At 31.0% G+C, this 23118-nt stretch overlaps 1 protein-coding gene across 4 annotated transcripts in view; it reads left to right on the plus strand.

Annotated features, from left to right (window-relative positions):
- Positions 1-23118, plus strand: part of LOC118198148 (uncharacterized) — a 146369-nt gene that overhangs the window by 104935 nt on the left and 18316 nt on the right. For 2 of the 4 annotated variants that reach the window (XM_085816635.1, XM_085816634.1), the window contains exons 23-26: positions 166-291; positions 922-1055; positions 11321-11469; positions 17323-17361. In XM_085816635.1, coding sequence (XP_085672761.1) covers positions 166-291; positions 922-1055; positions 11321-11469; positions 17323-17360 — 447 coding nt within the window. In that variant the 3' untranslated portion in view covers position 17361. Of the gene's footprint in view, positions 1-165; positions 292-921; positions 1056-11320; positions 11470-14486; positions 14613-17322; positions 17362-23118 lie in introns of all 4 variants that reach the window. The other 2 variants (XR_015041113.1, XM_085816632.1) reach the window with 2 other exon arrangements.

Raw genomic sequence — 23118 nt, forward strand, 5'->3', positions numbered from 1 at the left:
CTTTAAGTATCCTTCCTCAAACTTTAATATCATGTGTGTTCCAAAAAGTACTTAAATTAATTGTAACTTTTCAGTAAATAAGGAAAAATGAGTAAAGCATTAAAAAATTATAACTTTGGTTAGCTTATGTTTTTTTATATTCATCTGATATTTATACTTATATAGGACAGACCTCGTTCAAGAGATGATGTTGACATGGAACGGTGTCTTCGTACTGCTAACACACCTGATATTGTACGTAGCACCATCAAGAAAAAAGAAGTTTTTGATGATAAAATTATTGAAAGAGAGGTATATAAAAATCATTTCATAATCTAGTATGTTATATGTAATTATCATTGGTACTTTCTATTAGATTCGTTGTTCTCAGTTATTTTTTTGGCTTGTGACACACTATATTCAGTACACACACCCAGTTTTTATAATTTCTGAAAATTTTCTTTTCTGATATAGAACTATTAAGCCTTTATATATATATATATGTATGTGTGTGTGTGTGTGCCTAAATAAAAATTTGGACTTTCTAAGTGGACTAACTACAGTTCTGAAATTATGAGTTAGCACTTGTAGTTTTATATGTTGAATTGTATCTTAGTTATCTGCACCAGAAAGCTTTAATAAAAATTTAACTAATTAAAAAAATTAAATTATAAAATGTATAAGTAGATATACTTCATTTGAAGTAAAAAAAAAAAGAGTCTGTAGTAAAAAATATTCAGTTCTTCTTTTCTTCCTCCGTTTAATTGTTTATTTATTTTGAAATGATAAAGGATTAAAATTATATTGGTAAAGAATGGTCTAATGCAAGCCATGTGTATTTTTACATGCAAAGTTAGAATGTGTGTTCCCAATGTTTATTTAAAAAGTGGAAAAGATCATGTAATCGCAGCTAATTAATTTTTACATTTATCTAATTAAAAGCTGGGACTGCCACAAAAAATTGAAATTCCTGAGCGCTATGTTGAGGTGGAGTCTGAAGAATTGTCAGCTTCTGAAAAGTTACGCAGGAGTCTGAAAGCTGAAAATATTTGTAAAATGCTATCTGAGACTACGACGTAAGTTTTTAATGGATGAATTAAATTTGATTTCCTATTTTATGATCTCATTTTGTTTTAATATAAATAGAATAAATTTAAAAAAAGATATGTCTCCCTTACTTTCAATGGATGTAACTGAAATCTTTTTAAGTAAATCTAAGATTTGAAACTCTTCTCTTAACAAACTAGTTTATATTAATTAACTTTCGCTCTGTATTTAAATTTTTTTGTATAATAACAATTATGTTTCTATTATCTAAATAATTTTGTTGAGATCAAAATGCATATTTTATCCATTTATTTTCTTGTTTGTATTTTTGGATATTGTATATGTCAAATAGTTCACAGAATCATATTTCCAGTTTCTGCGAATTGATTACTTATTTTATAATGAGAAATTTACCAGTTCTGAAAAGGTCTGTTTTCTACTGTAAAACTAATATAATTATCTCTGTTCTTGCAACAGTAATTATTATGTACTAGTGTGCAAGCCTGCCAGATGAGCAGGTTTTGGCCAAAGCAAAATTTATAAGTCCTATGTACACTGGGAAAGAAAACACATAAAAACGTTTCAACATGGCTAAAATCAGTTCATTCTTTCCAAACAACAACCAAATAATAAATAATTTCTGTTGCCAAACCAGGAAACAAAAACTTTTGATACTTCAGGTTAATACGTATGACATCATGATTTAAATTTAATGTAATATAACAACTTTTTTCAATAAAAAAATTAATATGGAAAAAAACATATGTCAATTATCCTAATCTGAAACAAAAAAATTGCCAACAGTAACTATTTATTTAAAAGGCTGACATTAACAGAAAATTTTCTATTTACAATAATGTCACATGCAATCATGTGCTTTCGTCAATGTCAGAATATGACGGTATATAATAGTAATATGTTTAATATTTGACTATGCTAATTTTATTTCATATTTCATAAAATTTGCAGATTTTTTATTAACAAACTCTACGATTTGGCAGTGGCAACACTTTTCAAAATAAAGCATTTTTATCTCCATCCTGCAGGACTGTTGCCACTTGGAAAAATGGGTGCAAACATTAGCATTTTCAGAGTGTTTAATTAATATCCTGGCTGATTAAAGTGGTGCAAGAATGGTCAAAATGGCTTCCCACGAATTTTTGGAATCTGCGAGTACCTCTCTCGAAATTGAACTCCCAGCCATTCCAGAGGAGATGATGTTACAAATAAATAAACAAGACGTGCACATATTTTAATAGTACAAATTAACAGATCTCAACCTTTTGACTATCACTTTCCGTCTTAAAAAAAATTGAAAACCTTTAGTAATACTACTACAAAGTACTACTATCACCACCACTTTTAAACAAAGCTCAAAACGCATAAATTTACAAGTGTTGGAGAAAAAAGTCAATCAAGATGTTGGGGTTTTAATTTTTGAATTTAATAGTTAAAAATACTTTGCTTATTTCCGTACCACCTATTTTTCTCTTGCGTACCACACGGTTGAGAATCCCTGGTATGGATGATATACTAATATAATTAATACTTTATTGTTGAAAAACATAATGGAACTTATCTGTTAGCCAGCTGTGAAATGATTTATGATGTTTAGGAATAGGAATGTAATGAATTGCTGAATACGGTGGCCTTAGTAAGTTGGAAAAGGATGCCATATTCAATAAGTGACAGCTTTCTTTATCTGGGAAATTGTATTTATGATTGATTTTGATATTCTGAAATCCAGTTGTTTTTAACTCCATTAACCTTTCTGTCTTCCAAGAATTTGAATCTACAGAATGATTCAAAAATATCTGAAAAAAATGCAAAACAGGTAGAAGATACCAAAATAACCAGATTTTGTGTGTGAAAAAGGTGCATTGAGGTGATGTGCAACACTGTTAAGCAATAGGTAAAAGTTTTCTTTCATAATTCATCATTCTCCATATAGATTTCAAGTAATATACATTACTAAATAAAAGCAGAGCTAATCAACATGCATTTTATTTAGAGAACAGAAATGAAGTTGCTGCTCAAAGGAATTCAGAAATAATTCTGTGCACATCCATTGAGTAACTGCTGCACAATCTCATAGCTAAAAGTGCATTTCTGCATTCATATATCAATGCATACCAATCAAAATTTGCATGAGAAATTCTATTTATGATAATAAAACACTTTTGTCTCTTTCTCAACAACATCCTGTGCTATCTCAACAGGCCATTTTTTCACTCACATTCCAACATTTACAAAGTCCGCTTAAGGTCCCTTCTACCTGCCTTTAGATCTTTGCCAGATATTTTTAATCATCAAATTGAATATTGGATCTTTCGGGTAAATGTTAGGTATGTTAAGAAATAAAACACTGTTTATTCTCTTGGTAGGTTCTTTCAAATATGTATTATTGTAACATAATTTAGCTAGCTTTGTTTTTATGCTTTGTAATAAAGTAAGTCTTAGTAAATAAGCTTTTGTTTAAAATTAGGCAAAAAAGGAACAAATTAGATTGGCATAGATTTTGATTGTTTAAAACCGTAGATTGATGTCATAATGATGTTGCTTTTTTACATAATTTGAAATTTTATGTTGGTGTATGCCTTTCTAATTAGAAGATTTTGTTTACTTTGATTATGAAATTTGGCTCTTTTTACATGTTTCTCTAATAATGCAATATAGACTGTAGACTATTTTTCCAATCAGCTGTGGTGCAAAGTTGAATATTTTAAGCTGCTTGTTTCATTTTTTTATAGGGTTACTAAGTAGGTGACTTTTGATTATTCTATTGTTGGTATTTGTGGGTGTGTATGATCATTTGCAAGACCAACCTAACTTGACAACTTGAAGTTCTTTTTTTTGGGGAAAAATTTTCTGTCTGTGTTCAATAATTTATGTCCAGTAAATACTGTGTATAAGATGCATAAAGTTTTGAAAATTATGACTGCTAATTTTAACTCAACTCTGTCAGAATTAACTTAAGTATTATAATACGGTACAAAGTCCAAGATCCAGTCTTATTGGGACTTCAACGATTCTAAATTTGGGATTTTTCTGAATATTAGATCATCAGTTTAAATCTAGTAAGATGACATGCAGCAATTAAAAAATTGAAAATATTAAATAGTTTTTTATGAAGTAATGAAGCATTTATGACTTTAAGGGAATGAAAATGTACCCCCAAAAAAGCTTAATATTTATTTTTGTGCTTTTTTGAACATTTCTTTCAATGTAAGTTGTTTAAGTTTTGTGGTTTTGTAGTGTTTGTGGTAATACTTTCTCTTTTATTTTGTAGATACACATGATTTCTTGTTCAGTTCCAAAGTTTTATAGTCATTTTACAATTCTTGTGTAATTTCTGTATTGTGAATTCCCTCTAAATCGTCAGTCGGAATTATTTCATTCTCAACTACCTCTTTATCACTTTCTTCACTCTCTGTAGCAAAATTTTTGGGATTTAGAACCATGCTACAGACTTTGCCTTCCTTTCGTTCATTTAATGATTGGGGCATTGTCATTGCAATGAAAAGCTTCTGTTATATCATCTTCATTTATTAACAATTCTCTACATTTTTTTCACAAATTCTATTGATTGGGAAATTTAACTTTATTTTTGTGATATCTGAAAACTTTGAAATCCAGGATTCTTAGCTCAAGTCTACTGTCTGCTATTGGCGACGTATCATAAGATTGGTGACTAAAGATCTGTTGTCCCTCTAAATTTTGTCTTGCTTCTGTTGCATGCTGGTGAAGTTAAACTTGAATTATATTAGTTTAATTATTTATTATATTTATGTCTACTTCTCCTATTCATCCTTAAGGCTTATCTGAGTTCCGAATAAGTAAATTCCCATATACAGAGGCTGGTCGATCATTTTTCTATTTCCATTGTATTTAAAGAAATATTTTATCTAATTTCTTTCTTTCTTTTCTTTCTTTTCTTTTCTTTTTCTTTTTCTTTTTTTTTTTAAATTTTAAATGTCCTATTTGATAACCCTTATTCTTCACTGTCTTTCTATATCTTAATTTGCAGACAATAAAGCCTTTTGTAGTATTAGAAAAGGTATTTTATTCCATTCCTCAGAGGCAGCTTCCCAAAGTCCAAGAAGGTTTGTAGGCTGACATTTGGACAATCTGCTTTTTAAAAGTCCAAAAGGATAAAAAATCCTTGGATCAGGAGATTGAGTAGTGATATAAAGGGTATGCCTTGATACCCATTTCTTGTTCCATTTTTTTCCAGGAAATTAACAGTGGATTTTGATGTGTGGCTGCTTGCTTTGTCTTTATGCAGTGCTGATTGATGGTACCGTAGGTGTAAAGATAATTTATTTCATATTTGAAAATTGAGTATAGAATATGTTTTAATAATATGTGGAGTTAATCTTAACATTTTTCTCCACTCTTTTTATTTTTAATTTGCCGTTGTATGAAAAACCAGCAATAATAATAAATCCCTTTGAAAAACTTTCTGTAGATTCTTTGAATGATGTTTGAAGATTCCCCCCCTTTGATGATAATAAATGGATCTCTTTTTATTGTAATCATTTAAATACACCCAAGATTTATCTATTGTGACACATTTTTCCATTCTGGATAAATGTTTCTCATAAAATCTCTCATATACTTTCTGCAGCACATTCTGCATTCGATGATATGTCATGGATAAGGACAATGCACATTATGTTTTTTCAACTTTTTAAGATTTAAATCAGCATCAATCACTTTGTTTACAGTTGACACTGAGCATTTTAATGATTTTGCAACTGTAACTGGCAGATTTTCTTTTAACCTTTGCAACGTTCGAAACATTCCATTTTTCCTCTGGACATGTGTTTGGAACAAACTTTATATTTGAAGCCATTTTTCCTTTCTTGACAATATTACCTATATTACCTCTAGATATAAAAAAACAGTGACTTTCACAGTGTTTTTTAATAACTAGATACAAGTAATTTTCTTCAAAAAGAGCAGAAACATAACCTTCCATCCATAGCTTCTTTAAGAGTGCCATTTTGCATGAAAACAAAACTAAATAGTTTGTTTAAGTAGTAGTAAGTAGTAACTAAATAGTTTACTACATAGCAGATGATAATTTACACTTTCAAAAATGTAGTTAAAACAAAAATTTCCGAGCAGATGACTTTTTTATAGCAAAGCAAAATCGTCTAAAAAATGTGTGAACATCCTCTGTATACTTTAAAAGCGTATCTGAGACCAGCGCAAGACATTTTGCCGCCAAATGCAAGTCCTAAATTCTACTGCTAAGCATCTCCTTAAATTCTAAAAATTTTGCACCCCAGTGCCTTCCCTTAATTTTGTTGCTCAATTCTTCTCTAAATTTTAAAAATTTGCCTCCCTTAAATTCTCCTGCCTGGTGTAGCTGCACCAGCTCTATTGGCAGTCCTGGGCTTATCTGAATAACAAATCAGTTACTCTCAAGTCAAACAGCATTAAATGTTGGCATGTGGGGTATCATTACAAAATATCCCCCCCTTCCCATATGGAAAGAAATTTCTGTTAAGTCTTACTTACAGGCACATTCAGTGAAGTCTGTAATCATCGCCAAGTGTAATGCCAACATAAGACAATGTAATACCATGTTCAATTACTAATGTAAAAAAAAAAGAAAGTAATTATTAGATATTGCTGCCTAAGTCGTTTCTGAAATTGCTGCTTATCTTTTTACTCAAGCCCTTAATTGCCTAAAACTCTATTCTCTCTCTAGAAAACAAGATACTTTTGTGTAAGACCATGTGCATCCATTTTTCACGTAGGCCTTCTGTCTGGAGTTTCTTATTTAATACTCTCTTAAAAAGGCTGCAGCGAATGCAAAATGTAACTTTTAGGCAAATTCCTAAATATTGGTGGTTAATTAGGAATAGAGCACTCCACAATGAATTAGACATATGCAAAGTAGGTGTATGGATAGCAAAAATCAATAAGAAATTAAGCTAATTAAAAAACCACAGTCTATGTGTTGAGTTACAACTTCAGCGATCAAAGTAATAAAAAAAGATCTAAAGAAATCGTGCTGCACTTAATATAGTTGCTTACCTTCTAAATTTTACTTTCAGTGTTTCTATTTTCAAAATTTTAAATCTATTTTTTATCCACTTCTATGTTTTTGGCTTTTTAAATTCAAAATTGTATGGTTCTGAGAGAGTCCCACCCATCCACCAATGCCTGACTTGCATGAGATTGTACTGTTCTCTCAGTTCCACCATTGTGTCCAAGTGGATCCAGTCAGATACCCTGCCTTCTCACTCACTGCACTAAGCCAGCATCTCATTCATCTTCTCTTTGGATCTTAGTGGCACACTTCGCATTGCTTCGATCTAACGCCACGACTTTTGAATAAGTTATACCCCTATGAACTATATATTGCTTATCATTTTAATTCATCACCTGCAACCTTTAGCTGAACAGTAGTTCATCGCACTGCAACACTGACTTGTTACTGTACAGCAGGGATGTCAAACTCATAGGTACACTTGGGCCAAACAAATAAGGTTTAACTTTAGGCGGGTGGCAAAAAAAAAAAAAAAAAAAAAAAAAAAAAAATCAATATTCATAGAAATGTACATTTATTTCGAATAATACAATAATAAACATATATATATTTATATAGAAAAGAACAAGAAAAATTTAATGTTTACGTCCTGATACTTGACATCTCTTCTCTGCTATTATCTTTCCTATTTCAGGAAAAATTTTGTTTGCAGTTATAACTTTCAACGCTGACCCAAGGTGAGCATCATTAATACGGTTTCTAGTAGGAGACTTATTATCTTTCATGACTGAAAATAACTGCTCGCACCGATAAGTGCTACCAAACATGGAAATAATTTCATATGCGAATTTTCGAGTATTTTCAAACCTGGCTGGTAAATATTTGTAAAATTCAGGCATGCCCACTTCAATGAATTTTGCTTTCAAATTTGAGTTGCATTGAATCTCGATCACCTCCATTTGCATATGGCTGGGTATTGAGTCAATACTTATTGAGAAAATCGAAGAAAACAAAAAAAAATTTGTCTTCGAGGGAACTAAAATCATTAAACCTCGTTTCAAATTCAGTTGTTAAATTTGCAATTTTTTCTGCGTATTTTTGATACCAACAAGTATCATCTAAACTTGATTTGTTCATGCTGCACGACGGGAAGTGCGTCAAATCTTCATTTTTAAGTTGTTTTTCCCAAAGAACTAGTTGACATTTGAATGCTTTAATTATGTCAAACAATGTTCGTAATGATATGATCTTTTCCTTGTAACGATAAATTTAAATCGGTTAAGTGTTTGGTTATATCAACCAAGAAAGATAAATCTTGTATCCATATTGGATCGTAAAACAAACTTACGTCTTGATTTTTCGTTTTTAAAAACTGACATATTTCTTCTTTCAAATCCCAGAATTGTTTGAGAATCTTGAAGCAAGATAACCAATGTACCTCGGTATAGTAGGACAAACCTGAATATTCACTATCTAACTCACTTAAGAAAGCAGTGAATTGACGCTGATTTAAACCTCGAGATCTTATAAAATTTATAACTTTTTTTATATATATGACAAAACATTCTCCATATTTATTACTTTCGTGCATAGAACTTCTTGATGTATAATACAATGCATATGATGAATGTTTGAACCATGAATTTTACTAAGTTTTTTTCTTAGAAATGCTACGAAGCCCTTGTTTTTCCCGGTCATTGATGGAGCACCATCTGTAGCTACAGAATTTAATTTTGCCAAAATTAGATTGTATGTATTTCTGCAGAAGTCCAAAAACACAAGTAAATATATCTTCTCCTATGGTAGTACCAGGCATCGGTATTAGTTCCAGTAATTCCTCAAAAATGTTAAAATTCTTGTCACAAAAACGAAGAAACACTGCTAATTGAGCTTTGCCACTAATGTCCGTGCTCTCGTCACAGGCAATGGAGAAACTTTCGAAACTAGATGATTTTGCTTTGATCTGATCACTTAAATTCGCGGCTAAATCAGTAACTCTTTCCGCAACTGTATTTCGAGACAATGAAATTGATTGAAAAGTCTTCACATTTCCAGGACAAACAATTTCTCCAGCTTTCATTAGGCATTCCTTGATGAAATCACCGTCAGTAAAAGGCTTCGAATATTTAGCTATCAACTCGGACAAGACGTAGCTTGCATGTACCGCCACTTCACTTTCTTGCAATACTTTACTAAACATGGACTGTTGCTTTTTCACTCCTAACTTGAGCTCTTTCAACTTTTCTTCTCTCATTAATCCTTCGTAATTGTTATATTTCGATTTGTGTTGTTCGTAATGACATTTAATATTATATAACTTTGGTACATTAATAGTATTATTACATATCAAGCAGATTATTTTATCTTTTATTTCACAGCAAAAATATTCTAATTCCCATTTTACTTGGAATATTCTATGTTCGTCAGCGATTTTTCGTTTAATTTTACTACCACTTGGTTTTGATATAGACATACTGAATACAAAGGGCTGGAATAAACACGGTTAATGTTAAAAAGTTAACAAAAATTTATTCTTTCCACAAGAGATAAATCAAAATGCTGAAATATTTCTTCAAAAATATTCTAACAATATCACAAAATGTCAAACGTTTAGCAAAAATCAATTCAAAACAGAGAAACTAATTCTATCTCACAGCGAAATCGCTACAAATCAATCACAGCATTAAGTAAACAAACAGTTCGCTAGAACTACAGCTACTACTGAGATGAGTTGTTTGTTCTTGGCTTTTATAAGCTTTATAATTAATTTCTCGAATATACTGGAAACATCTATAAATATCTGGATTTTTGTGGATGGCAACAGCAATTATGAGATATTTATTTATTAGGTATTAAATGTACGTGCTGTTCTATTTTTAACCTTCCAACGCAGCTGTCTTTTCAAAAATAGTCTGCGTTGCTAAGGCAACATGAAGCAAATCTAATTACAATTCTAAATAAATAAATAACTATGAAATCCGTAACAATATGAATTAAGTAATAATTAATAATAAAGCAAAGTGCATGCACATGCATGCACCAATATATCATACAAAACTATGATTGGAAAACTGAGACCATGAGTTCGGCCACATTCGGCTATCGGGGGGATGCGTACAAGTTCTGAGTGCACGTGTCCCCCAAAAGCCGAAGGTAGCTGAACGCAAGCTACTCATACGCATTTGTAATTTAAGTAGTGTGTGTGTCAGCTCGCTGTGAGTAATCTAATAACACTGAATAAATTATCGTTAATTACTTAGCAGTAAACATTTCATTTTTTTCTTCGTCGATATGTTATTTTATTATTATATATTATTATTTGCCGATATATTGGCCGGGCTGCAAAAATATTTGTTGTGGGCCGCATGCGGCCCACGGGCTGCGAGTTTGACATCCTCCTGTACAGGTAACTTAGCTAGACATGACTTAGCTGGCATTCTTGAGATTAGCTTGGCCGTATCTCATCTCATCCATATTCATTATGTTAGCTACAAAAATGCTGTGCCCGATTTCTATTCTTTCTGTTCAGGATGTGGCTATCACCCAGAAGCCTGTTTGAAGTGCCTTCATGCACCGAAGTCTTCTAAATCTGCCACGTGTTGATACTGATGCTGTGATGAAAGTAAAATAATAATAAATAATTATTTGCTAGGTTGATGCTAAAGATGTAAATTATTCAGTAGATGTAAAATCAATGATGTTTCAGTGTAGAATGTTTCAGTTTGAGGTGTATGCTAGACAACAAGGCAGCTATGGATCCAAATTATTGATCATACAGATTTATGCTAGTAAGAGATTGTTTCTTCATTATGTAGGTATTTTATTTAGTGCTTGAAGTGAAATTAAGGTTGGGGACTCTCCACATGTTTTAGTATGAAACAATATCAAATGTGCATGCGTAAAGCACACTAAAAAAATTAAAAAATAAAAATGTTGCTAGTGGTCTGGAGGTCTGGAATTTAGATCATTCTGGATATTGGGCATTCAGATTTCAGACTATGTACTGTACATGTAAGCAAGTAAATTTAGATATCCTGTAAGCTATTGTTTAGGCAATTATTTGCTTTGAAAAATTTGTTCATTTTTATCATATTCAAATAAAGTATGTTACTGTATGTTAACTGCAGAATTTATCTGTATAGCTATGTATTTAGAAGTTGCTATTCTCATTACTTGTAATATTTATTTCATTCATATCTTATGAATTGATATGATGGAATCTGATTGATGTGTGAACACAATCATCATTCTTTAATAGTGTTGTAAGTTTATTTATTCCTGTATCTGTAGTACGTATGAAGATGTTGTTGAGGAGAGGAGTAAATCCCCAGAAGCTTTGCACAAAAAACTAAGTGAGGAAAAACGAAAAAGGGCTCACTTACTATCTTTGAACCGTGCACTTGCTCGTGAAGTGGTTGAGAGGAGTAAGGCTGTTGCAGGTAGTTTTTTAATACTAAATATATAATGTGTTCTATTTCTGTTATTCCAAGATTAAAATATTTTGAATATAGTAAATTTTATTTATAACTATTTCTTCAAAAATAGTCCTGTTTTGAGCTAAATATATCCAACTTTTGCTTTAAAGTAGGTGAGTCTAGAAGTAGGTGTTTATTATAAATACAGCCTAGAAACATGGCAGCAGTGTTGCTGCCATTTGTTATTTTATTCTACCAGATAGCCTTAACAAAATTTTCCAAATTTAATAATATAATAAAGTACTTTTATTTAATTTAATAATACTTGTTCAGGTTATCTGTCGCACACTTGATGTAACTAGTTCTAGTTCTCTTATACATGTTCGCGCCTTGCTATGGTGCCGGCAACCGAAGGCTCAACCCCCTTCTCTGCACTGCAGAGACATGGACACTAATCGCCATACAGCGACACTGGTCCAAATGCTACCTGCCAGTCACTCGGGATGCCCATTGCAGTGGGACATTGCCCAGTGAACCCGAGGGTGCCCCCCCTCCCGCTACTAAAGCTCTCACTGCTCCGTAACAAGGACTAATGAAAGAAAAAAAAATTGTTAAGTCTAGAATGCTCTGAACCTTTTTTCATCCTTATTTTTTTATTTGTTTATTCTTGTAGTAAATTGTGTTCTGAAACAATCGAGCATAAAGACACAGGGAACATTAAAAAAAAGAATAATAATTAAAAAAAAGTGAAAATGAACAAACAATGTGTTTTAAATTAATCCTGGCACATTCTTTAACCCAAATAAACAAAAATATATTGACCATACCACAAAATAGCTTGTAAGTCTTGCATGACTGAAAATTCCGTATGTGCTTTATTATACATAAAAAAATAAAAGAAAAATTTAAGCAGTAGGTGCATTTTAAGTTTAATTTTTTCCTTGAATATTCTCACAAAATCTCTTTTCTTGAATTTGCTGGTGGGGGCTCTGGCCCAGATTTTTTTAGATTAAAAATAAGTACTTATCAGTGTAAGAAAGTGAACCATTTAAAAACTAATTGATATGTTATTTACCTGAATATCATTTTGCAACATGTATCTCTAAAAGGATAAGAAATTTAATATCTTTTAATGCCTTAAATAATTATTTCTAATGCTGTGTGTAAAAATTTTTGTTTATCGAGTGCGAAATTTTTAATTGTAATTCTTATACTAGCATCTACATCCCAAATTAAGTCTGAAGGCAACAATAAAATTTTATGACAATATGTACATTTTAAGCTCTTTTTTTCATACTGGTATTATTAATTTTGTTCAAACTGTAACATATATTTTTCTAATATTTTGATGTTCTTCTGTTCACTGTATTGTGTTCTAGAAAAGAGATACTGAATGATCCCATTCTACATGCATAAATGGACAGAGAAACTTTTGAAATTGTATTCTTTTTTTAGTTTTTTTTTATTTCATTCATATACGGTAAAGATTTAATTTTATGAAAGGTATAGATTTTGTTTATACCTGATAAGAGAAATGAAGTATTTATATGAGTTTTAATAGTATTTTTAAATAAAAAAATTTTCTAATATTTGATTGTTTTTAGAATTAATAATCTGAAGTTTTCATAATGTAAGTAAATTTCTTTTTAATTATTTTCTGAGATACACCAGTGGCTGTCTTTGGGGGATTTTAATAGTGATATATATGCATATTTGCTGGCAGCTTTTATTATATGTTAATTTTTGCATTTTTCAAAATAATACATAAATAAGGGCTATGCAGATAATTATTAATTGACAGGCATTCTAAACATAACTTAAAAAAAATTGATAACCATTCTAATTAACTGGTAACTATTCTGACTTATTTAAAATTTGCTTTTTCCCTTTTACTGATATTAATCTTTCGTATGGTTGATGATCCCAGTATTAAATTTTATTTGCAAATGAATGAAATTTTAAAATAACTTCTTCTTCTTCTTCTTCTTCTTCTTCTTCTTTTTTTTTTTTTTTTTTTTTTTTAAATCCTCCGAATATATTTCTGACATTTTAACTATTTTAAGATATGTGGTTTAAAATTATTTTAGTCCTTTCTGAATATGAGAAAAATTTTATTTTTAAAATAGAGAATTAATAGCTTGAGTTTTAAACTTCTGAAAAACACTGATAGACACCAATTTGGAAGCACAAAATAGTTCTTGGATGAGATCAAAAGAAGAACCAAATTGTTCACGGAACAGATTGAAAAAAAAAAGTAAAGATTGACATCAGTTGGAAGTTCAGCAAGTGAATTTTTTGAAACACCAGGATGAAGATTTCTGCCAAATTTTAAATATAAAAAATTCAAAATAGCTTGTATTATTTTTACAAAAATTGATATTTATGCCTAAATGTACAATCAAACTATAAAGGAAAAAAATTAGCAGTTCCCCCCCCCCAGAAAAACTTTGATTTTATGTCAGAATATATATGTAAAACAGTGCCATATTTGAAGAATTAGATTGATAAGAAATTTATACAGTTGAACCTTGATATAATGAACTTCAAAGCACCAAAAGTTCGCTTCATTGTATCTGATATGATAAGAAAAATGGATCATTAACATTGTCGTATCTACCAAAAGAAGTAAAGGACAAATTTAACTTTAAAATAATTATATTAAGATTTAATTGCAATTATTATTATATGTAGTTATTAAATTTGTTGTTGTTTTTTTTTTTTTTTTTTTTTTTTCTGTTACATTCACTCCAAAGTTCTGGCAAATTTATTGGCTACTGTCATGAGTATTTGTCCAGATATTGGCAGATCACTGCTTCTTTGAATGGCGAACTATTTCTGCAGTGTTTCTTCCCCATCACTGTAGTCCATCTTTCACAACTTTTTCTGTATACCTAAATAATTAAATGAGCAGAAATTAGAGTTTTGATTTTTTCATATGGTACCAATTGTAAATTTGGATAAATTGTATTTCTGGCAGATATTAATTTTGTCTGCATCCATTTTGTAATTTTTGAATAATGTTCCCCTTATCCTCAATGCAGAAGGTTCGAATTCACAGTTTAGGAACCAAATGAATTTTTTGCTCAGAAATAGAGTGCAGAGAGAATGCCGGATTTGGTCAAAGGATATGTAAGAGTAAACCCTTCTGAAAAACATAGAAAAGAAAGGTAATTTCATCATCTACATGTTTCATCCACTGTCTAGTGTGAACATTATCATTTCCGCATAATGTGAATGTTTGCAGCACAAAGATTCAATAACATTTATGAAAAAAGTTTTATGTTTTGCTAAAGGCCTAAAAAATGTAAAACCCCTATTTGGAAGCTCAGCTTTCTTCTTAAACAAAAACAAACTTGGAAGATGAAACAGGTATAGTAGTATTAATTTCAAAACTTAGGATCAGCTTTAAATAGAGCTCTGTCTAGCTGCTCGATCAGAAAACCTATTCTTTTTTTTTTTTTTTTTTTTTTTTTTTTTCCCCATCAGTTACGTGCAACATATGGTGTCCTAAGATAAGATTATTGTATTCTTGTTCTCTTAAGAGTTATGTTTCTTATCTGTCTCGCATAGCCTTTGTTTGGAAAAACGAGGGTAAAGATAAAAGATAGTAGCATAAAGGTGTTTTCTTTATGGATGGAATGTGGATTCTAACATTCTAAATGTGGATGAATTTAATGGTTAAATTTTTTTTTTTTTTTTTTTTTTTTGGTTGAGGGAGTTGTTAAAACCTGTAGAAATTCTGAAAAATGCAAAACAACAGAAGTTTCAATCGATATCCAATAGTTTGTCATACTTTTGGAGATTTGCTGTAATAGTATAAAATAATATTAAATGTGTGGTAAACTGGATGGGGACCTAAAGGTCTGTTCATTATAAACTGGTTTTTATATCTGGGTTCAAATGTTTATTCTAAATCACACTTTTGAGACATAAAAAATACAAGTTGAATTTCTCTGATTGGCCATTGCAACAGGAGTTGGAGAATGGTCCTTCCTCCTTTTTCTGACATGCCATACCTTTATGTGAGGACATTCTTGTGGCAATCAGGGATCTGTCTGCTTAAAGATGCTGGGTACTTTCTGATTATCCACACTCATGTGAAAATTACCAACACATTGGCAACTTTGTGAATGGATAAAAAATGTTTGTTTAATGTTTGCAATCTATAGGTTTGTTATTCATAAATTGTGACCGAAAGAAGTATTTTATAATATACAAGAAATTTTGTGAGGAGGGAAAAAACAAACCTTATATGGCCGATTTTACATTTATACAGTCAGTTCTGTTATAGCTTTCACACAAGTTTTTGCAATATTAATGTTTAATAATTTGTTTAGGACTACAACTTTAGATATAAATTGTATAAATAAATAGCATTATCTTTAATGAATTATGTAGATTCAGCAAGGTTTGATTTATCATCTAAAATAACTTTTCATAATTTTTGTTACTATAAAATGTTTAACTGCTAGAGAGGTTCACAGTGAAAAGACTACATCTTTACAATAATTTAATTCTGAGAGGCTATGCAAGACATTATCTGGAAACTATTTCTTATGAAAATAGTGAGTAGAAAAATATGTTTTCTTTTTTGGGGGTGTTTCTTACATGGCATATATATAGGCTTATGTATAGACTTCCAAATAAATGTGAATGCCAATTTTTAGATTAATCCCAAATTCATTAAAATGTAAACTGCAGACATTTTCATAAAATATTCTGTTAAGCAGTTGTGAAAAGAAACTAGTTACTTCCAATTAGCATCACAACAAATATTTGTAGAAGATATTCATAGTAGACGGCATTAGAAGTCATGAACATTATTCATGAAATTAAACTTAAAACTTTTTTGCCAAATTTTAAAAGGTCTGTTGTGGCTTAAAATTTGCCACTGACTATTTTGTTATAAATTTCTTATATGATTAGTCAAAATCCTTTAAAATTACACACAAAAGAGGAATGAAAGGTGCTAGTAATATTAGCTTCAGCTATGCGAGTGCAAATTTAATTGCAGATTTTAACTTTTAAATTAGTATTGGGAAAATTTAATTTTGTCTTATTCCATTGCAGTATTACTAAACCTATATTTCACTTTCGTGTTTGGAATTACAAAATCCTATGTCTTAATATTATTTAGATAAGATATTTTAGTCTACATATCGCTGCTAGAAATCAGCATTTTTCTTTTCCTAGCTATATTATATTTTCTTGCACTATGGATGTAGAGAGATATAAATGTTGTATTTAGGTACAATGTTGTGTGCTCTATATATGAAGGTATAAATTGTAAATCTTCTCTTTCATGAGATATTTTGGGTGTATGTGAAGTATAGTTTTTGAAAAGGCTCCTGCTGATTGAAAAGTGAATTAGCCTCTTGCTATTGCATTGCAGATGTAGTTTAAAAATAATCTATATGGAGTGATAATACTATGATGTTCTTGATAAACAGAATGTATGTTTTACTTATGCTTTTATTTTATCAATATTCATGAGTTTTTGTTTTGTTTGCATTATTTTTATCTATTTTAATTGAAACATGCTTTTATTTATTCTTGAAATTCAAAATTCAAAACTGATGCATGTTATGACTTTATGACTTCCGTATGCTATGTTTTTATGCATACTTATAGTAAATGTTAGTGGTGTTTAAGAATTAATTGTGACATATATCTTATATTTTTTATATACCTTTTTTGAGGCATGTTTTTTGTAGTAAATTTTTATGTATGGATTATTCTTAGTAATTATTCTTGGGTACGTATTTTTATTTTTATGTAATTGCTTGATCATTTTTTAATGTTTATGCATGTTTATTTTAGTTCTTAATTTTGGTTAATTTGCATGTATATTTAATTCTGCACCCACTTGTCTTGCAGCGAATGTTTGTAGCCCAGAAAACCAGGCGTCAAATTGAGGTTGGTTTTTTTTTTTTTTTTTTTTTTTTTTTAATATAAAATTTAGCTAAATTTTTATTCAAATTATGTTAAGATGTTACACATATTTTACTTTTTTAGCAAACAGATTATTTATAATTCTTAATGCTCTTTATATAATTCATAACTGTGGTTTTTGATATGTAAGTAAATGTTCTGAAAGTGCACAGTCGTTTTTTCCTTTCCATATAAACAATAATTGATTGCAATAATAAAGCGAAGATTTTAAAAGATCTATATAAGGATATTAAGAATCCATATTGTTACGAATTTTGTACATAGGCAAATGACTTTGCAATGACAGTGTAATTATATGCAAAATTGGTGTATTTTTCTTTATAATGTAACATGAAAATCTAGAGAGACGAAGTTTGCGAGAAAAGTAAGAATGCAGGCACAAATCTCTTTAAATTGAGTAAATGGCTATCTCGCTAATTTGGCGAGCTATCAAGCTGGCAGTGGTTTTGGTTACTACTTTTTGTCACCAAATTTAGAGAAGAATTGCCAAAAGTCGCCAAACTTGATAACCATTTACCTATATTTTGGGTCCAGTACATGTAATTGTAATTGAATAACTGTAATTGATGCTGTGTGTAACTGCAAACATAATTTGGCCCTCATATGCGTTCCAGTAGTAATTCAAGCAGCAGAAAGTACTAGAAATATCTCAGCGGCCGAGTGAAAACTGTATATGACAGACAGAGATCTGCTGTCAGTTGTTAGGTCAGCATAAGTTAGAATACTGAGATATCTCCACTCTGGTTTTCCTCTTCAGATGTGCTTTGCATTGCATTGTTTTTAATGTTCTGAGTAGTTTGAAGTGTAACTATTAATTGTATTTTGTGACACTGGGAAGAGTTGTATAACTATTTTTGTAGAAAGTTTCAGAACTCTGATGTGTTTCTTTCAATAAAATAAATTTTGTTAACCTATCATCGGAGCTGTGTGCATTCAATCTATTACAAACTTGTATGCTTGCAACAATATGCTTTAGAATTTCTAATTTTGTTAACTGCCGTTTCATCATAAAAGTAATCTTTTAATTTCAGTGGTTATTTAAATGGAGTTTTTTATATAAGCAACTAACTTTATACAGGGGACCCCTTACTTTTAAAAAAAGAGCAAATTTTTAATAAAAGTTGCACATTCCAGAAACATATTTATATGATAACTACGGTAAATGTCCAAATTGCCCTCTCAACATGCAACTTCTAGACATGCATTTATGTGCTTTGTCATTTTCACAAAGACTCATTTCAATTTGGCTGCACTAAGTAAATCTTATTTGTGAATTTCTGCTTTAAATTATTAATTGATGCTTTATTCGCAATGCTTATCGATTCATGGATTCAATGCCCTATCCTTTATGTAGCTGCATAAGAAAAAAATCACAAGATGAGATATCAAGGTTGTGTGGAGGTCGAATGCCCTGCAAAATTAGGTGATAATCGGAAAATGTGTATAAAAAGGTCATCATTTTCTGCAAGGATCATAGTAGTATATGAAATTTTCAGTTCTGTCTAAATTAGTTATCAAATCTTTAATTATGTCTTAATAGCATGCAGCATTCTGGTGCATTTAATTAGCAGCATTTAACTATATCTTAATAGTGCACCATTTTTATGGATTATTTTTTTTTCCCATCAGAATTTTGCACTATATCCTGATTTTTTATTATTATTAGTAGTAGTTGTAGTATGTAAACCTGAATGGATTCATGAGGATTTTTCTGCACACAACAACTAATATGCTGATGTATCCATGCAGATGCACCCATATTCATCACTGAAATATGCATCATCAAATTGATGCACACCAACATGAGAAAAGTGTTTATTTACTGAAAATAATATAATGTTTGCTTTCATCAACAGGCTTTAACTTATATTGCACCAATTTTCAGTACGTTTTCAGTTTCAAGTTACAAAGCATACATTGTGTCACTGAAGTAGGTTTGTTAAACTTGCAGGAAGAGAAAATGAACAGGCAACTTTTGATTAGCTTCAATTATGTGCTTCAAATCTTGTCTCTTAGTAGTGCTATGATGGGTTTTCACGTGAGGATATTGTGAGATTATTATGAAACTGCTGGACCATTCAGTTGATTGTTGAATTGGCCTTATCCCAAAACTTCTTATGAAACAGTCTTCTAATTTTTTTAAACAATTTGTTCAAAAAGTAAACATGAATAACGTAAAAACACTGTTCCAGAAAAAACACCTCGTTGACATACACTCACACATGTGTTAAAAATATTGTGCACTTTTCTTATTATAGTGTGGAGTATTTAAATACCCATTTAGCAGTTTTGAGGGACACTCTTATATAAACAATATATATTTATGTAATATTTTACAAAGTAAGTAAAATTTAAGAGTAGATAAAATGTTTGATTAAAAAGTATACTAGCTCACTATGTAACTTGAAATTTAATAATTATCCATCATCAGATTTATGATTTTGTTGATATTATTTAATGATTATAACAATCTAGGAATTGATCAACATTATTCTCCTTTCTTTTAAGGCTTGTTAACTTAAATATCACTAAATATTTCTGATTTAAAAAATTTTTCAGTTTGGATTTAGATATATGTTTTGCATTACATGGGTACTGTTTATATATAATGCTGTGTACTTTCAATTTTACAAACCCATAAGGACTGCAAACTGATTTCTATAAAATATTGGAAGTTTATAATTGAGAAAATGCCATTAAAAAGGCCTTAAAATCTTTGATATAAATGTCTCATAGTTTATAAAAATTATATAGTTTATAAATTAAATCTCTACATAAGTACGCTTGCAAAGTAGTTGCTGCTGTTTTTTTTTTTTTTTTTTTTTTTTTCCCCGCCAGTATAAATTTGCACTGCGCTAGGGCCATAAACATAAGTTCACTCATGTTCAGCTTTTTCATCTATGATATCAGCAAACAGTCAAAAGCTGACTGACTTAGTATCATGGGGGGGGGACGTCGCGGCGCGCAACGGATTGGAAGTTGATCTGTCAGCACTATCCTTATCTTCAGTTCAGATGTTTTTATTTAATTTGGCTTATAATTTCTTACTAAATGTAGCATTTCATCATGATGTACTCCATCTTTGATATACTTTAAATCAAATTCCACTTCATTATAATTCGCTTACGATAGTGAAGAAAGTGACAGAGAGGTTTTTGAAAACGGAAAAATTTCGATTGACAAATTAGTTGGTATTCTTGACACAGCAATTATAGGACTTGAACAGCGGAACTTTGTAACTGAACAAGAAATTATGTCTGTTTATAGAATTAAAGAGAAAGTATTATCACATAAACCGAAGCAACTTAACCAACTTACATTGAAAGAAATGTTTAATAAAGTAAACAAATAAATATTAAGCTTTTTTTTTTTTTTTTTTTTTTTTTTTGTAAATTTTGATACCCTTTAGATCATAGTTGTTCTTTATTTCATAAATTACAGTTTCATATTTTTAATTTTATAATTTCTGCATGCCATCTTACCTGATTTAAACTGATGATCTATAATCCGGAAAAATCGATAATCAGGAATCGCCGAAGTCCCGACGAGTCCGAATTAAAGACTTTTGACTTTAGTTATTTGGGGAGAAAATATAAATATTAGATTTTTACATTAGAAAGTTTGCTTCAGTTTATTTACTATTTCTCATATTATTAATATTATATTGGCTGGCAATTTTATTGGCTATGTGGCTTTCTAAAATGTGTAAAGTCTTCAATTTATCATCTGTATAAATTGGCAAATTTCTATTCCTGAGAGATACTGCAATTCAGTTAAGCATAAGTTATTTTCTTTTAAAGTGGTACATATTTTATCAGGCAATTTAAAGAAGTGCACATATTTCTTAAGTTGTTCCAAAAGTTAATCAGGGAGAGGAAAATGCTAATTTCCGGAAGCCAATCAGAATTGAAGAGGATGCAATTCGCTGCATAGGTAGATGGAAGTATGCAAATATGTTAGGTAACAGCCAATCGTGCTTTCATGTCAAGAAATATGCAAAAAAGGCAGTCTTATGAGAAGCCAGCTTTATGAAGGATTACAGAAGTTGATTGTAAGTGCTGATAGAAGGTGTTTAAAACTTTTGTACAATTTATTTTCAAGACATGCGTGTTTCTAATGAGTTCCAGAAGACAAATGGAAGCAAACAGCATGTGAGCTGTTCTGAGCGCTGGCGTGCTGTGGGGCACACCGAAGCAGGACAGTCGATCACATATGTTGCTCTTTTCTTCGGTGTTCATCATTCTGTAATTTCACGTTTATGGAAACAATCCCAAACCACACAAACAGTTATCCGAAGGCCCGTAGCCGGTCGCCCAAGGGTTACAACCCCCGCTGAAGATCGATATATTGCTATTGTAGCCAAGCGGAATCGCAGAGCAACCTCCACACGTGTGACATCTATGGTTACAGTGTTGATTTGTAAGCCGATATCTGCAGCTAATGTATGCTGAAGATTACATATAAGTGGACTGTATGCCCGGGTACCTCGATTTTGTGTTCCTCTATTTGTTCAATCAAGAAAGGCATGATTATAATGGTGCCAGGAACATGTTAATTGGAATGTGTCTAACTAGGGCAATGTCATGTTTACTGATGAGTAAAGATTTTCTCTGGAGCCAGATGACAAGCGTATAAGGATATGGCATGAACATCGAACACGCAATCAATCCCAAAACATCACACATTCCGAGGCGGAAGCATTATGGTGTGGGCGGGGATTTCATTAGGATACCGCACCGACCTGTACATCTTTGAACAGGTTTCTTTGACGGCTGTCCGATATTGAGATGAAGTCCTAGAACCCATTGTGAGATTTCACACTGCAGCAGTTGGCCCTACTTTTGTTTTAATGGACGATAACGCACGTCCCCATAGAGCTGACATCGGCTATGACTACCTTGAGAGTGAAGGGATTGTGCGTATGGCATGGCCAGCATATTCACCCGTCCTTAATCCCATTGAAAATATTTGGGATGCTCTCGGCCGTGCTGTATCTTCACGTTTAACACCTCCAGCCACTCTTATTGAGCAGGAAACTGCTCTACAAGAAGAATGGCAATTGCTTAATTCTGCGGTGGTTGACCACCTAATTGAAAGCATGGTCACAAGGTGTAAACTTTGTATACAGATGAGGGGGGATCACATACCCTATTAATGTCCTTTTTTTTCATTTTATGCTGTTTATTTTCACTTTATACATAATTCTGTATAAGTCTCCAGTATGTCATTATCCGATAACTTAAAAAAATTTAATAGAGTACAGAGTCTTTAATCCAGATGTTCGTAATCCAGAATGATCTTTAATCCGGACCTCAAAGCTACAAACTTTTTGCGCATGCGTAAACGATGCAATAATACATTTATGCATATGTATATCAATTTACACATGCGCATAATACATTTACGCATGCGTAAACGATGCAATAATACATTTATGCATATGTATATCAATTTACACATGCGCATAATACATTTACGCATGCGCATTTAATGTATAACGGATGGTATAAGCTAGGCTAAAATTATCTATTTTAGTTGATGTTGCAGATTGCATTGTTTCATAATCTTCTAATTGGATCTGGCTTATTATTTTTTGCAGACTATTAGAGCAATTTTATAAAAAGTAAGCTTGAACTTTCGATTATGTCAAAAAGAGTTTCCAATTCTGGAGCTGCCAAAGGATCTACAAAGCAAAAGCATGTTTCAATGCATCGCTTCTGA

This window comes from Stegodyphus dumicola, chromosome 5, assembly GCF_044657685.1.
Source record: "Stegodyphus dumicola isolate Sdum_Otavi_A_Nest chromosome 5, ASM4465768v1".
In the NCBI taxonomy this organism is placed as follows: Eukaryota; Metazoa; Arthropoda; class Arachnida; order Araneae; family Eresidae; genus Stegodyphus; species Stegodyphus dumicola.